Source organism: Diabrotica undecimpunctata, chromosome 6 (genome assembly GCF_040954645.1).
Source record: "Diabrotica undecimpunctata isolate CICGRU chromosome 6, icDiaUnde3, whole genome shotgun sequence".
Taxonomy (NCBI): Eukaryota; Metazoa; Arthropoda; class Insecta; order Coleoptera; family Chrysomelidae; genus Diabrotica; species Diabrotica undecimpunctata.
Window position 1 is genome coordinate 31,204,397 of NC_092808.1, and position 18,298 is coordinate 31,222,694.

The window sequence follows — 18,298 nt, forward strand, 5'->3', positions numbered from 1 at the left end:
ATTATTGAAATTGCTCTAAAAGGTAAAGAAACAATAAACGATAACTGAACAAAAACTTCAGCACAATGGTCGATAGAATTAGTAGTGAAGGAAAAACGAAAAATGGTACAGATAAATCTTGTATGTGCCATCCTAGTTAATCTTAAGTGCTGCCCAAAATTGACATAATTAATAGCGACAAAGAATCGAGGTAAAACAACAATTTCTCTAATATAAATAAATATTGAAGAAGAATGTTAATCCATTATCTACTTCAATATAGCTACACTTTCAAAAATAGCACAAAATCAGCTATGCGTTCTGTAGCTCTCTGCGTTCTTTAACACACTCATTTGACTGGACTAAGAATGAACTAGTGCAATTTTCGATCTTTATCTCTTTTATATATGTATTAAGCCAATAATTATGCGAGTACATAGAGCATGATAATTGCAGTAAATTAAAAAAAATATCGTTTATATCAGTCATCACCATTAAACATGAGTAGGTAGTCTGTACCTTTAATATTTTTGTCTGGAAGTAAGTAATCTCTCAGACGTTTAGCAAATAACTATTTACCATGTTGTGAAACATTAATAGATTGTACCTTCGTTTACAAGACAGTTTTGCTAAATAAAGTAATATTATTGAATGAGCCAAAAATCTAAAAATTTCACGAATTCTTTAAATTATTTATGGAATTCAGAAACGAGCACTGAAAAAGTTTCTCAACAGTTAAATTTAGAGAAAATACGGTTTCGATAATAATTCTATTACGTCCGTCAATAAGTCACAGGCCTAACTAGTAAAGCGATTTATCTTTGCCTTCAAAATAGGCTTCAGTTTCGACGATTACTTCGTCATCGGAACGTTATCTCTTGACACGCAGCATTTTTTTTGATCGGAAAGAGGTGGTAGTCCCTAGGGGTCAGATCTGGACTATATGATGGGTGCAGAAGGAAGTAAAACTCCAATTCGTGCATGTTTGCCATTGTCTTTGCGAAACAACAATTTTCCTTGACAAATACCCTCAACAAATGAGGGCGTTTCTTTGCGATTTCGGTCTTCAAACGCTCCAATAAAAAAAATTAGTAGTCGCTGTTGATTGTTTCTCCATGTTTTAAATAGTCAATGCAAATAATAATTCCTTGCGAGTTCCAAAATACAGAGACCTTACCATCAACATCTAAGCATTTATGAATTCTTTTAATCAGATTTTCATTAGTAGCTCTTGATATTGATTCTCCATCTATTTCGTTAAGAACGTGAAGGACTTTTATTTATTATAGCTTTCTCAGTAGTGACAGGTTCAGAGAAGAACTTATTTTTAACACATCCCCAAATATAGTACCCAAAAGGTACAATTTTAGACGATTTTTTATTATGGCATCGAACACATTATATGGAATACCAATGGAAAAACGAAGAAATGAACAAAGAAGAAGATGTTGTGTTCCAGATTGCATGGATACTACCATGATACTATGACTAACAAGATAGGATCTTCCCGTAGCACAAAATCGGTCGTGTTCGGGCATGCCCTCATTGGAGAGTAGAATTTGAATTCTTGTTAAAGTTAAATGGGATTTTTATGCATTCTGTGATGAAATTATTCAATTAGCAAAATAATATTAAATAAAGGTTTAATAATTACAATAATCGTACACAAAAGGATATCTCCAAACCATTTTTTAAAGATTATTTATTGACACATACAAAAAACTGACATTACGAACGTGCAACTCTCCAATTACGTCACGACTTATGCGCAATATCTTATCTTCTTAATCATAGTATCATGGATACTACTAGCAAGCATTACCGTTTTCCAAGTCCACGAAATTATATGGATATGTTTGATAAATGGGTGAGTGCTGTTAAGAGCCTTAAATTGTAAATTTATGCGACAAAAATTGTAGTAAAATGCCTTTTGCAGAATTAGGCTTTTATTCACATAAAACTTGACATAAGAATGACAAAACAATTATTTAAATACTGACCAGTTGTTTTCACAACATTAAGAAAACTAAATTATACTACACTTGGCTTGTATTATTAATATTTCTTGTAACACATATAACATTTCTTGTAACATTTTTATAAATAAAGGTTTTATTCTATATTTTATTCTTTAATTTTTTTAATCACTTTGACATTTGAATGTACTTAATGGAAAATAAATATAGTCTCAACATAACAAGAAAACCCAAAAAGTATATGAAAAATATTTATTATCGTATATGATAAGGATTTTTCTTGTTATTTTAGGATTATATCGATTTTCCTTTACTTTAAAATGAGATCACAATTTTAGGCAATATTACTAAACTTTTGAATTTAGGGCCATGTATATATCGTTACGCTCCCGGTCACTAGGTGATGCGCCAATCATTGTTTTATTCGTTAACACGGAAGTTTTAATGCTAGATGCTAGTGTGCTATGGTTACTATTAAATATTAGCAAAAACTGATATTTTTGTCAGAATATTCCATAGGCTAGTTGATGAATAAATTTTTTGTGACACAAATGTATAAAGTTAATTTATTTAAAAACTGCAAGAGATAGGTATAGGGAATACTAATACAGATCGATAGTGAAAAACATATTTTTCTAAAATAATGAATCACATGCAGGGTGTCCCATTTGAAAAAAAGGAATTAGACGAAAATTTAGGATGCCGGTTTTATGACAATTTTGGCAGCACCCTGTATAATTAAAAATGCAATTTTACACTGTATACGATAATGCCGTATGTGGTTAATAAATTCCTAAGGAATTTAAACTTTTATTCAAATTGCATTAGAGGATATTGAATTTTAAGTAAATACATGGTAAAAAAGTGTAATTTTCATATGAAAACCATTATAACTCAAAAACAGTTCACAATAGGTGTAGGAAAGTATTAACAAAAAATGTTCAGAATAATGTGAATATTTCTAATAGTTATGTTAAATGTTAAAAATAATACAGGGTGTCCCATTAAAAAAAAACGAAATTATATAACTTATAATAAGGTATAACCGGAAGTAGCAAATAGATGAAAATATTTTCATTAAATAGGTCACTCTTCAAAATAGTTATTGATATATAGCGGCCTGGAATCGTTTTCGGAGGAGATTATTGGTGAATACCAATGTGGCTTCAGACCAAAGAGGTCAACTATAGACCAAATACATATGTTAAGAGGTATACATGAAAAATGTGTTGAATATAACATACCTATTTACAACTTGTATATCGATTTCAAACAGGCGTTTGATGAAGTAGATCGACAAAAGATGTTAAAGCAACTATCTATGTTAGGGATACCCAATAAGTTGGTTAAACTTATACGAATGACTCTGGAGGGTTCCAAAGCTATGGTGAGAATAGATGGAGATATGACGCAGGCCTTTGATATTGAAAATGGAGTTAGACAAGGGGATGCCTTATCAACAACACTTTTTAATCTAACTTTAGAAGCTGTTGTTAGAAAACTGGATGTAAACGGCTGTATTAATACAAGATCTATGCAAATGTGCGCATATGCGGATGATGTTGCCATAATAAGCCGCAACAAAAGGGTATTGAGCGAAAAAGTTATAGAACTGAAACGAGAAGCTGCTACGTTTGGTCTATATATAAATGAAAGCAAAACAAAATATATGGAGTGCACAAAATCGAATGAACATGAGAATCTGAAGGTAGACAACCATACCTACAAATATGCCTCCACTTTTCCCTACCTAGGCTCAATAATAAATGACAACAACAACATCAGTCAAGAAATAAAAGCACGGATTCTTAGCGGTAATAAGTGCTTTTATGCATACAAAGACTTAATGAAAAGTAAGTTACTGAATCGTGAGTCTAAGCTGAGAATCTACAAAACAGTAATTAGACCAGTGGTCACATATGGATGTGAAACGTGGACCCTCTCAACCACTGATGAAAATCAACTGAGAATATTTGAGGGCAAAATACTAAGGAAGATATTTGGACCAACCCAATGCAGCGATAGTTCGTGGAGAATTAAAATGAACCACGAGCTGGATGAACTAATGCAGAGCGCAGATATTGTCAGATTTGTAAAATCACAAAGACTAAACTGGCTTGGTCACCTATAAAGAATGCCAGATAATCGAGCTGTAAAAGTACTCCAGAGATGGAAGCCCCAAGGAAACAGAACAAGAGGAAGGCCCCGTAAAAGATGGATAGACGACGTAGAGAGGGATCTTAAAACCATAAACATCAGGCAGTGGCGAAGGAAAGTATCCGACAGGGCAGAATGGAAGAACATTGTTAAGCAGGCCAAGACTCACAAAGGGTTGTAGCGCCATTAGAAGAAGAAGAAGAAGAAGGTCACTCTTCAAAATAGTTATTGAGATATTTCTAATTGGCCGTTTATCTGCCGCACCCTGTATATAAGGTTGGTACAATATGTGACTTATTACGTTCCAAAAAGTTACATTATCAGCTTTTGGATTTATCTGATTGCAGGAGTATATATTTTTTTAATTCGATAAATTGTAAATATTACATACTCTTTATCGAGTGATTTTTTACGCGGAAAAAGGTTAAGTATCTGTAAGAATTTGTCTCAAGTAGAAACATATTGGTGGAATTCATCACAAAGATAACTGTATGATTCAAAATGTCCTCTAAATTAAGTATTTGTTATCAACCTGATTAAACGGTTTAAGCCTTTTATCAGATCTTACACAGGATACTACTTACTCGATCTTTCATTAGAAACTTATAAAATAATGTAGTTCTATATTTTTAGAAGCTACCCAATTTATAATATGGTGTACATATTTTCGAAAACGTATTTGCAAATTAATATTACGTTTAACCAATCAAAAAAGTACTGTTCTTTCACTTTTAAGAGCGTAGGCGCAAAATTTCGGGCCAATGCTTTTTAAATGCATTCATTTTTTTCGAATCCTGAGAAAACTAATAAATATTTTTGGAAAATTTAAACGCAGAATGAAAGATTACATTATTACTGAGGGCCGAAAGTCCCTGAAAACTTCTATAATGTTTATTTTAATAAGTTACAGCGGTGAAGAAGAAGAGAAAATTTAGTGTAATTTTTAATTTCAAATATCTCATTCAAAAAAAAACTTTGTTTATTCTAAGGGACTTTCGGCCCTCAGTAATAATGCAATCTTTCATTCTGCATTTAAATTTTTCAAAAATATTTATTAGTTTTCTCAGGATTCGAAAAAAATGAAATACATTTAAAAAGCATTGGCCCGAAATTTTGCGCCTACGCTCTTAATGCAAATGGTTCGAAAACCGAAAATCACACGGAGAGGACATGCTTAATCATAATTATATTAACCTAATAAATTGCAAAATTTTCAAACCGGCTACTTCTAATGCAGCTTCCGGTAAGTTGCTAAAAATTATCAGTAAAACAAACCTTGAAATAGAAATTTCACGCCACGGCCTTGATCAATAATTTTCCGAATTGATTTATTTATCTGTTTTTAGTTAAAAATACTAAATGTTAAACTTTCACAGAAAGGTCAAACAAGAATTTTAGTAATAAAAGTATTTAAGATATGATACCTACTACTAAACCGGTAGCTCTTAAACAAAAATGTACATAACTGGAAACATTAAGACGTAAACTTATACCTAGTGAAACTTGTGCCATGTGTTAAGCTGATTTATTTTTTAGATGGGATTGTACCACCATCAATTGTAATGATAATTACATTTCTATTTTCTTTTTGACGTTTCGATTTCCAATTCGGAAATTGTTTTCAAAAAAACTGATCTGTCATCTATAAAATGTCGTATATAATGGATTGTGTATAAATGTTTATAATTATTGTATGTTTATTATTACAATAAATCAAAGGATGAGTTTAGTAGCTGAACAACAGGGTTTACGTAGTGGAAGATCGTGTACAGATGCAATATTCGTTATAAAGCAAATCACTAACAAATCACTAAAGCATAATAGACCAGCATTTCTGTGTCTGATTAACTAAAGAAAGCGTTTTACAGAGTAAGACTCAAAGATGTAATCCATCTTCTGTATAATAGAGAAGTTCCCCTAAATATTATAAAAACTATCGAAAACATCTACCAAAACAACGAAATATAAAATAGGTGGCGGAAAAAGACAATTGGACTCATTACGCACCATGCTCTTTAATTTAATCATGGATGAAATCATCAAAAGCGTTAACAAAGGAAGAGGATACAGAATGGGAAACAAAGACATAAAAATACTCTGTTACGCAGACGACGCAATATTGATAGCCCAAGATGAGTATAGTCTGCAAAGACTGGTCCACAGATATAACATGAGAGCAAAAGAATTTAATATGGCAATCTCATCTCAGAAAACTTAAACAATAATAGTCAGCAAAGAACCAATCAGATATAAAATAGAAATTGATGGCATCAGTATTGAACTAGTAATGGAAATAAAATACCTGGGAAATACACTGTCCAGCTATGGAGAAGACAAACAAGTGAGAGATCAAGTACAAAAAGCAAATAGACTGGCAGGATGCCTTAATAATACTATATGGCGAAACATACACATTAAAACTGAGATGAAGTCAAGAATTTATAAAGCCAGTGTAAGAGCAATAATGACATATTCCGCAGAAACAAGACCCGAGACAGCCACAACGCAACGGCTACTTTAAACGGCAGAGATGAGAGCACTGAGAAGAATTACAGGAAATACGCTGAGAGATCGAAAGAGAAGTGAAGACAAGAAGAAAATGTAACGTACAGTGTATAAATGAATGGACACAAAATAGAAAACAAGAATGGAATAATCACATAATCAGAATCGAGGAGACCCGTGTAGTCAAAATAGCAAAAGATAAGTCACCAATCGGCAAAAGAAGTATAGTCGGTTCGCTATATTTACGCGGGTTTCGGATTAACAAAATTATGCTAATGACTCATTGATAACCAGTTGCAGTAAACGACTTCCCAGAAAATTAGGTAAAAACTGCATTAATGGTCATATTTTAAAATACATTAAAATAACATTATGGTAGGTATAAATTTGTTACAATATTGCAGTTGAATTGATTCTTTGACATTGTATGTTTGGTGAAAATATTTAAAAATGCCTAGACGTGTGTTAGATGTAGATAGTCTAATTTGTAGTGTACATAAGTATTTTACGGATGAAAAAGAAAATGGCGGTCCTTTAAAATCGATAATGTCTGTTCAACAACGCGTATGTGATGCTCTAGGAATTAGTGAAACCAAACTAAGAGGAGTATTACAAAATCGCAATAATGAACGGCCGAAAGAAGATCACCGAAAAACTCGCCTATCAATGAAAACGAAAGATATTCCAGATGGAAAAAAATTTGAAATTCGTGATACCATTTATCGAATGCGAGCCAACAAGGAACATGTGACCTTAAATACAATTCTCTCGGAATTAAAAGATAGAAAATTTGACGAAATTGGCAGAACAAGTCTATGGCAAGTGATACATAATTTGGGTCTCAAATTTCAAAAGGAGGATAACGGAAAAGCCCTTTGTGAAAGAAGTTCTGTTGTGCATAAAATAATTAACTTTCTAAGAAAATATTCTAAATTAAAAGAAGAAAGGGCAAATTTTATATATTTAGACGAAACATGGATATTTTCTAGGGGTGCAACCAAGAGAATATGGCAAGATGATAACGTAAAGTCTATCAAACATACTGATGGAGAAGGGAAGCGACACATAATTTTACATGCAGGAGGGAAATCGGGTTTTATAGAAGGTGCTGATTTAATATTTTCATCTAAATCAAAATCAAGTGACTATCACGATAATATGAACACAGAAATGTTTGTAAAATGGTTACATGAAAAACTTCTCCCAGGTGTAAGTGAGCCCAGCGTAATTATTTTAGACAATGCACCTTACCATTCTGAAGTATTAAACAAAAGTCCAACGAATTCTTGGACTGTTAATAGAATTAAAAAATGGTTGACAAAGGAACATATACCATTTACACAACATATTTTAAAATCAGAATTATTACGCTTGGCAAATATCCACGCAAAACCAAAAACCTTTGTTGTGGATCAGATTATTGAAAGTTACGGTCATCAAGTTTTACGTCTGCCACCGTATCATTGCCAGTTTAATCCGATCGAATATATATGGGGAATAGCAAAACAATATTATGACAACCATATTGGGCCAAACGGTTATAGCGACGACGCAGTTCGGGAAACTTGGCGAAAGGCACTTTCAATTGTAACTCCAGAAGTGTGGTGCAACTGTATATTCAAGTGCGAGAAACTAATAGAAGATTGGTGGACTCGTGAAAATAAAATAAACGAAATAAGTCCAATCATAATAACAATTAATGGTGATGACAGTGATGATGATGACGATTATGATATTTTTGATGATAATGACTAATTTTCATTATTTTTGTTGGCAAGTTAAATTTTTTAATTTTTCATTAGAAATTCTCTCCATGGAACAAATATACATAGACCATATTTTCTGTGTGAAGTGTAATATAAAATTATTATTAGGTTTATATTAGCCACATTAGACTCCATTAATGAAGTAATTCTCATTATTATACTGTCAATTATATAAAAGATTTTCCATTATTATTTAATTAAAAAAAGTTATGGATTATTTTTCATTTCATTTGACCAGTTGATATTTCCCCAAAGAGCAGGTAATTAAAACTGGGTACTTACAATAAAATTTTTAATCCGAAACCCGCGTAAATATACCGAACCGACTATATATAGGACGAACGCGCAAAAGATGGGAGTGACAACCTTCCATGGAGGTATTAATCCGCCAATGAACAAGCAGAATTGCTTATAAAGAGGAAGAAAAAAACTTGTAGACGAAATATTTTTTCAAAATGTTGACAGTTTTACACGAATTTAAACAAAAAATAAAGTTATTCTATAAGGATTAGGTAAACAGTTGGAATACGATTAAACTTAGATAGCATTGTCTCTGCGTGTTAAAAAAAGACCATGTTCATGGGGAACTAAAAATTCAAGCAGTAAAAAATATTAAGGAACTTCAAAATACTATAAGTTCCTTTATCTCCGGTTCTAGTTGATAGATCTGACTAATATTATTACAAAAAAAATGTTTGGAATAAACAAATAAAATAACTAATTTAGGGTACACGTAAACTCATCACCAATTACCATAAATACCCTCGTACATAGTACAAACTCATCACCGCCATAAAAGTAGGATTTTCAAAATAGACCCTAAGAGATTGGTAAACTGATCACTGGCCTACCTGCACCCCGGATCAGGGATAGACCATAAAATCCTTGCAAACAGCTAGGTTTTGACAATTTCACAGAATAATCCAAATCAATTTATTGGTTTTTATTTGGGAATTTCACAAAATTCTATTGATAGCTACCTAAAATCATTCGAAAAAAAAAATTTCTCTTTATTTGCCCTTGCTCCTTCAACATGGATAGTGAACTGCTAATTGATTACGTTCTGAGCCAACGCGGACAAAAAATGATGATTATCAATAATTTCAAATTTCAGTTGCGAAAGACTCTAAAAAAATCGAATTGCTTTTGTGGACTTGTGCGACGAAAGGGTGTAAGGCTAAATGTCATAAAACTGGTGAGTAGAAATTTTATACCGTTTTTGTTTAGTTGTTTCGCACTGGTTTTCGCGAATTATCCTAATCAAACAGTTTCCTTCGACTTGTATGCACTAATAGTACACTCAAGGTTTTAGCTTTTCCTATTTTTTAGATATTTTATATTTACTAACTGTCCAAAATCGCCTATTATTTTCAAGATAGTCAAATAACGCCAAAACGGTAAGACTTAGACCGAATGTATGCTCCACAAATTATCTCGAGAATTCAATGAGAAATATAAAAATGCAATGAAAATCAAATAACGAAGTTAAGGACTACTTCCGATATAAACAAAAATAGCACATGTTGACAAATATTTTCATTTTAAAGTTCACTATCGAAATCCTATGCAACTAAATTTTTAGATGTCAAAAGCATTTAGATTGGCAGATACGCTTAATGGGCCACACTGTGAGACATATTAATATCTCAGTTAAATTTTAAAGAAACTTGCTTAAAATAATTTCTGAATTTATTAAATTATCACATAAACGAAAAGTGTAACAGGTAAGAGGCAATCTTTCGCATTAGAAACCAGGCAAAAATCCCGGTGATGAGTTTACCTATCTGCGGTGATGAGTTTACCAATCTCCAAAGGATGCCGGTGATCAGTTTACTATATCTCCGAGGGTCTAATAATTTTATGGGGGGCTATATAGTGATGAGTTCGTACACGTCCCTAATTTATGGATCGATCTGAAATTTTCAGTTTTTATTTCCATACCCAACTTTGGTCGCAATAACAAATCCAGGTGATTTTTATATATGTAAATTAATTTTTTACAATAGTGATAAACAATTAAGGATTTTGCCTTATTTTGCAGTTTTCGAAGCAATAAATTAATTTTAAAGCTTTTTATTGTTCTGAAGCTATTTTCTTGTGGCATTTTAAATTAATTACTATTTAAATGGGAATAAGCCACAGTTAAAGGTTAAAATACGTTTATTGACGTTTCAATTTCCACTTCGGAAATCGTTCTCAACATACAAACATTAGTAAATTAAACAAATTTTGTTTTTTGTTAGAGATAGTGCAAGCACTCCTGACCACGGCGCAGTAGACGAAATTTGGTTTAGTCCCCACTTCCATGCGAAACACATTGTACTATGCACTGTATAATTCCACTTACAATAGAACCTTTCTGCCTTTACGTGAATTTGACTCCGCCTTCGCGCAGCTCCATGGTCAGGAGTGTTTGAACTATCTCTACTTAGTGAAAAATTCTTCTAATAATTTAATTTTATCTGACTCATCTATATTGACAATTCAGACATACCTTATACATTTTAAAGTAGACGACTTTAAAATGATATTGCCAATATTGTTGAGTTGCGTTCCTGGGACGACTTTACTTATAAGATAGTTCATTCGATTACATGAAATCAACTTTAACTTGAGAATATCCGTCAGAAAAGATCATAACATGTAATTCGTCTTTAAAAAGACAAATACACGCCATGGTGACAGTAAAATTCTCCTGTTAGTGATTCCATAGTAAATTATGAGGGAAAAACCTCATAATACTATCCCGACATGGTAAGTATTTGATCGTGCATTTAGTTTACCTTCAATAAAGGTATAAATATAAATAGAGTTCAATGGAATGATTCAAATATAGTCCTAAAAGAAACGGATGGTAAAAAGAGAAAAATCAAAGAAGCGGCTCTAATTATGCTAAATGAGACCAATTGTGTCGCGAATTCCTCGGCAGAATGTAGTAGGATCTGGTTACCCATATTGAAACAGGAAGTTATTAAAAGGAAAATACCAGTATTGGTAAGTCAGTAACATATAGAGAATACATCATTTATGTTTTTTAAATAACAAACATATAAAATCGGAATTTGGTGTTTATTGAAGGTAAACTAAATGTACGATCAAATACTTACCATGTCGGGATAGTATGAGGTTTTTTCCTGGTTTTTCCTTCATAATTTACTATGGAATCACTAACAGGAGAATTTTACTGTCATCATGGCATGTACCTATTTGTCTTTTTAAAGACGAATTACATGTTATGATCTTTTCTGACGGATATTCTCAAATTAAAGTTGATTTCATGTAATCGAATGAACTATCTGATAAGTAAAGTCGTCCCAGGAACGCAACTCAACAATATTGGCAATATCATTTTAAAGTCGTCTACTTTAAAATGTATAAGGTATGTCTGAATTGTCAATATAGATAAGTCAGATAAAATTAAATTATTAGAAGAATTGTTCACTAAGTAACAAAAAACAAAATTTGTTTAATTTACTAATGTTTGTATTTTGAGAACGATTTCCGAAGTGGAAATTGAAACGTCAATAAACGTATTTTAACCTTTAATTGTGGCTTATTCCCATTTAAATAGTAATTAATTTAAAGGTTTTAACAATCACCATTTTAAAGCTTTTTTGTGTTTTAAAAGTTTTATCTGTTTTTCCGATAAAATTTATGGGACTATGAGGATAGATTATTTTAACTGTACTCGCTATTTATTGGTCCAATCTGTTACTTGGTTCGTGGTGTGGGAGCTATACATAATATAATATGATGATGACCATGTACTGAAAAGTGATTATAATTTTAGTCATTATTGTATGAACAAAACATTTATCACAACGACAACGAATGGAAAACCCAAAATTAACAATAATTGTACCTACTAATGTACATTGTACCTATGTGAAGATGTGCCTCCAAAAAGAAGATGCGACAAACATTAGATAAGTAAATCCCGTAAGAAGACCATGACGAGTATTTAAACTTTTACATGTTCATAATTTCCTTATATTTGGAAAATCAAGTCTTCCAATAAAAGTTACACTGAACTAACCAAATAACTAAAAGATAGAATAAGAATAAAATAGGACTTATCGCAATTTCGTGAAACACAATTAAATGAAAAATAATAATGACATTAATTGTTTTTTCTTGTTTTGAAACTGCCGTACCATATGCTACTGATTTTTGGGATCATTTTAAATAGATTATGAAAAAATACAAATGGTAGGCACTAATAGACACTTAATTTTTAATCAACAAGATGCTACTTTTCGTTAACTTATTTTTATATAATTATAGATTATGGTTAATGAGAATATTTTCCAACATTGGATTTTAAAATTCACAGAAAATCAGTAAGTTATTTTGCTTTCTAAATACACGGTAATATCAATATTTACATTATAAATCTTTGTTTTTATATAACAAAGATTATGACATTTTTCTTTAAATAATTTATAGACATCAGCGAATTACTAGAATACTGTATACTAAGAAAAACCAAAGTGGTTTGTTTGGAAATACCCGTATTTATGAATACAATATCAAACCGGTCAAGTAACAGCTATCAAATAAGTTGTAAAACTAAACTTACCGGATCTAAATCTGCCTCCCAGAGCTCCTTTAACTCCTCTGCTGTTCCAAAATCATAGAAAGATTTATCCACTATGTAAGTTTCCATGTTGACTTTAAAATAATCTGTGTAGGTATATCCAGAAAGTTAAAAATGAAAAAGTTAGTTGACACTGCACAACAAAAATCTCACTGTTAATAGTTGTTTTATTCACCAAAAATCTACAAAAATCACTCAATTATTGCCATTTTTTTATAAGGTACATAAACAAAATCTCATCACGCCCCTTGTACTTTTTTCCCGGCACTTCGATAGGCAATGTTTTCCAAGCGGCAAATTCGAATATTCAGGGCGTGAATGAGTTGCCGGCAACCTGTTGAAATAGTAAATGATCGATTTGTGTCTGCGACCGGAACAATTCGGCGTGCACGCGGAGCGCTCTTCTGACGGACTCAAAAGTTCAAATGAACGGTGAAGTCGGTGAATGTGGTTGCAAGAATGCAGTCGGCGTTGCCTAGCCAACCACGTTTTGAATCGTGCTTCGTGAGCGCGACAAGTGTGCGCACTAGTACCATTCACCAAAGAGTTGATAAAATACAATAGGCACCGGCAAATTTAAAGAAAAGATATAAATTCGCTAATTTTCTTCTTACAACCAATTTTAAAAGAGCCGTAGAAGGAAATTGATAAATATTAATTCCAGTATGTTATAAAGTTTATTAAAAAATAATAGTAATACGCACTATTGTGTAAAAAATCGATGGTATACTGCTTGTAGGACACCAGATATGAAAATCATTCAAAAGGCGCTAAATGTGTCAGATCTTAAAATTATTTGTCCGTGTGTGCTAATTAATTTAACGATAGTCAGGGTGGACGTATGCTTGGATGTTAACCAAGACATGTAGGGGAGAGTGGTCCACAGTGAGACTGTTTTTAGGCATTCGAGATTTGTTCACAACTTTTTCTATATATGTATATTGAAAACAAACAAATAATCCTGTAAATTGGCCTTTATTGTACAAAAATCACAACAGAAATAGATTTGAACTTAAAACATACGCGTAAAACAAACTCTTTTTGACGTTGCGCAAAGTCCACAACGGTTCCCAGTGGTCCACAACGAGACATCGTTCATTGAACATGTAGTGCGCCAAAATTCATTTCGAACTGAACACAATTATTTTGCCTTTGTGTTTTTCCATATAACACTGGTACAGGTAAAATCTCACTGTGTCTTGGGATAAAACACTAGCAACTTCAGGATCGTTTGGATAAAAGAACGTGTTCGATTTATTTTTTCTTCTCAGATAATTGATCTCATATTCGAAATCAATCAAAAGATTAGTCAAAATTTTGTCAACTAAATATTTTACTGACTATTGCTTGCGAACTTTACAAGAACATTTCTATTCAGTTCTTCGAATCTTGTTGTTGGAGCATCAAGGTCGGCATCGTATTCAGGTGATCTGTTCAGGGATTCTGCTTGTGAACTATTTTCGGATTCGATAAATCGTTTTTCACTGTCTTAGCTCTAGCTTTGCTTCTTTCGGCGTTCTTTGTTTGAAGTTCAATTTTTTTTGCAGTGTCTGTTGGAATGAAACTTTTTCCGCGTTTTGTGTTCTGCACTCGTTTTTTTTTCGGCTTTGGGGTAGCCTCGAAACTCTTGAGGACTCGAAAACGATTTTGTTGTCATGACGGTTACTTCAGAATCATGGTCAATAATAGTAAGTGCTGTTATCACAATATCAAGATTCGTAGTAGGATCATTTTTCCCATGTTTGTCATTTGTGCAGGAATCTGAAACTAGCAAATTCGACAGTACCACTTGAATATGTTGACTGTTCAGGCCGATTTGTGACGGCACTGGGAAGAAAATCTTCTTCTGCAAAAACATCCCGATCATAAGGGAATATACCCGATTTACGGAATCCTGATCTTATAGTAATCGGAGTCGTTGAATTCGTAATATATTCTGGTATATCATATATGGTCGTTGTAACTCCGGGATGGTGCATGAGCCAAGAGTCGTCAGCTCTGTTATAGTGTGCCTAAAATGAAAAATAAACGCCAGCATCTAATGGTTGTAGTTTATTACTGCAACGGGGTGGAAAGGTTAAAATAGTAACTCCATTGGATTTGGCTAAATCCACATATTCAATTGAAAGATAACTTTCGTGGTTATCGAACAACATGAATGTTGAATTTTTGATTGAGGATGCAGGGTGCACCAGATGACCATGATCTAGATCATCATAAGAGCAGGTGAAGATGACATTTGAATGAGGCTATATGTTGCGCATCACTATCCCATTACACCCCAATGTTTGAGTTATCATCTCCCTGTATATTAAATTATAAACCGAAAGAAAGAAGAAGCGTAGGACACCCCTTGCAAAGATGAAGCGAAGTTTGATTGCGAAACAGACAACAAATGACTTAAGACGAATAAAAAAGAAGAAGATGGATATTTAATACATTATATATAATTACATTAGCTAACATACTGGGAAAATTCCAGTAGTTGGCTTTGGCTGTATACCATCGTTTAAAAAAACATACAGAAGCTAAAACACTTCACAATTGTATTTAGGTATATAAAAACATATAGACAAAACTTTTAAAAGTGTCGTCAAGTGTCGTACAGTAGCATAACGTTTTCGATCTAATCATATCATCCTCAGTGCCTTATATAGTTGAAGCTAACAATAAATTTGTGGCTGTGACATACATATATGGGTTTACATCATTCCAAAATTAAGTTATATGGTGACTCTAGGTCGATGACATTGGATAAAATTTAATAATTGAGAAGCTACATGTCTCCCTGCTCGGTTTTTAACACGTGGTTCTTGTCAGTTAAAACGGCACAGATCTACTGGTCAATTTAATTTTGGAATGATGTAAACCCATATATGGATGTCACAGCCACAAATTTATTGTTAGCTTCAACTACATAAGGCACTGAGGATGATCTGATTAGATCGAAAACGTTATTCTACTGTATAAATTTTGACGATACTTTTAAAAGTTTTAACTATATGTTTTTATATACCTAAATACAATTGTGAAGTGTTTTAACTTCTGTATGTTTTTTTGTATATAGAACACTTATAGTCTTCTTCTTCTTCTCGTAGCACTACAACCCGGGGTGGGTTTTGGCTGACTGCACAACTTGCTTCCATCTTGAACGGTCGTCCATAATAGTTGGGTCAGTGGGCAGCCCCATTGTTCTTAGATCTGACCATATATTGTCTCTCCATCGCATTCGTGGACGTCCTAAGGGTCTTCTTCCTGTGGGGGCTTCCTCCCATATTAACTTGACAAGACGGTTATTAGGGAGTCTATGGACATGGCCAGCCCATCTTAGACGTTGGGATTTAATCTCTTGGACTATATCGCTCACTCTATACATCTGCTTGACCTCAACATTTGTTCTCATTCGGTATTGGTTGCTATTAATGTCGTGATATGGCCCAAAGATTCTTCTGAGGATTTTTCTCTCAAAACATCTAAGTTTTCTTTCAGTTTCTTTGGTCAGGGTCCACGTCACACACCCATACATGAGCACCGATCTAATCACCGTTTTATATATTCTAATATTTGATGTTCCTGTTAGGCTTTTAGATTTAATAGAATTGTGGAGGCTGTACATACATCTGTTTGCTGCCTGAATTCTTCCTTTAATCTCTTCCGCGATATCGTTATCTGCAGTGATTGTTGCTCCGAGATATTTAAAACTCTCCACTCTTTCAAAGTTATATGGGTCTATTGTCACATTTTGCCCTATTCTATCTCATCCCTTTTGTCTGTTGATGCACATGTATTTGGTTTTCTCTTCGTTTACCCTTAAACCAGTTTTCTTTGCCTCTACCTCCAATTTATTAAAAGTCTCCTTTACATTGGTGACAGTGTTTCCCACAATGTCAATGTCATCTGCGTATGCCAGTAGTAATTTTGGTCCATTTACTGTCAGTAATTCTGTTTTAAGGTGTGGTACTCTTACTACTTTCTCCAGGATGATATTAAAGAGGAGAGGTGACAGCACATCTCCTTGTTTCAGGCTATTGCTTATTTCGAAAGATTCTGAGAGTTTGTTACTTATCCGTACTCTGGATCTACAGCTATTCACACATAACTTAACAAGCTGGATAAGTTTTTTTGGAACTGAAAGTTCTGCCATTGCATTCCACATCTGATCCCTTTTAATGCTGTCGTACGCTTGCCGAAAATCTATGAAGAGATTATGGATAGTTCTATTGAGTTCCCATCCTTTTTCAAGCAGCTGTCTTAGAGTAAAGATCTGATCTATGGTCGATCTATGTTTTCTGAAACCGGTTTGGTATTCCCCCATGAAATTTTCTACAAACGGTGTCAGCCTACTTAATAGGATGTTCGATTTTATATGCCGTATTAAGTAGGGAGATGCCTCTATAATTAGAGGACTTGGTTTTGTCTCCCTTTTTATGGATGGGGATTATTACACTTTCGTGCCATTTTGTTGGTATTTTCTCTTCGTTCCATATAAATGTTATTAGTTTGTGTATTTGTCTATGTAGAGTTTCTCCTCCGTACTTAAGGAATTCAGCCAGTATATTGTCAGAGACTGGAGCTTTTCCGTTCTTCAATTTGTTAATTGCTTGCAATGTTTCATCTGTTTTGGGGTCCTCTACCGGTAGTTCGACCCCAAAATATATATTTTCTCCATGTTCTTCCTCTTGATGTATGTTTAGTAAAGTCTTGAAATATTCTTGATATGTTTGGAGCAGTTCTTTTTCATTTATTATTAAGTCATCATTTTTTCTGAGTACAGACACGCATCTAGGTCTGAAGCCTTTCTTTTCGTTTGACACTGATTTGTAAAATGCTCGACTATTTGACTGTTGCCTCTTCCTTTCCATTTCTTCATATTTCTGTTGTTCGTACTTTCTTTTTTTCTCTCTAATTAATTTTCTTGTTTCTCGGCGTAAGGTTGCATAGTTTTCTTTACTTTCTGCTGTTCCTTGTTGAAGCATAATGTTTCGCTTTATCTGTCTGTCGTGTAGTTTCTCTTGACATTCTCTATCAAACCATTTCCTTGTTTTCTTCCTGCTTTTTCCTATTATTAGTTCTGCTGACTCCGTAATGACTTATAGTCCCTACTACCTAAACCAGACGAATCCTCTCTCTCAATTTTTGAAAGAAAGATATTCGGAGTGATCCGTGAAAACGAAATATGAAGGCGTAGATATTACTTTGAACTGCAGAAAATCTACAAGCATCAGGTTAGATAATCAAGCAAAACCGTTCGCAGTAGGCTGCAGTGGGCAGGACATGTAGCCCGTGCTCAGGAATTGAACATAATAAAAACGATTCTA

The 18,298-nt window shown here is 33.3% G+C and overlaps 1 protein-coding gene across 1 annotated transcript in view; it reads right to left on the bottom strand.

The window, feature by feature from the left end:
* Positions 1-13,427, bottom strand: part of CrebA (Cyclic-AMP response element binding protein A) — a 440,191-nt gene extending 426,764 nt beyond the window's left edge. Inside the window, exon 1 of the mRNA XM_072534554.1 lies at positions 12,963-13,427. Coding sequence (XP_072390655.1) covers positions 12,963-13,049 — 87 coding nt within the window. The 5' untranslated portion in view covers positions 13,050-13,427. The remainder of the gene's footprint in view (positions 1-12,962) is intronic.
* Positions 13,428-18,298: the final 4,871 nt, after the last annotated feature.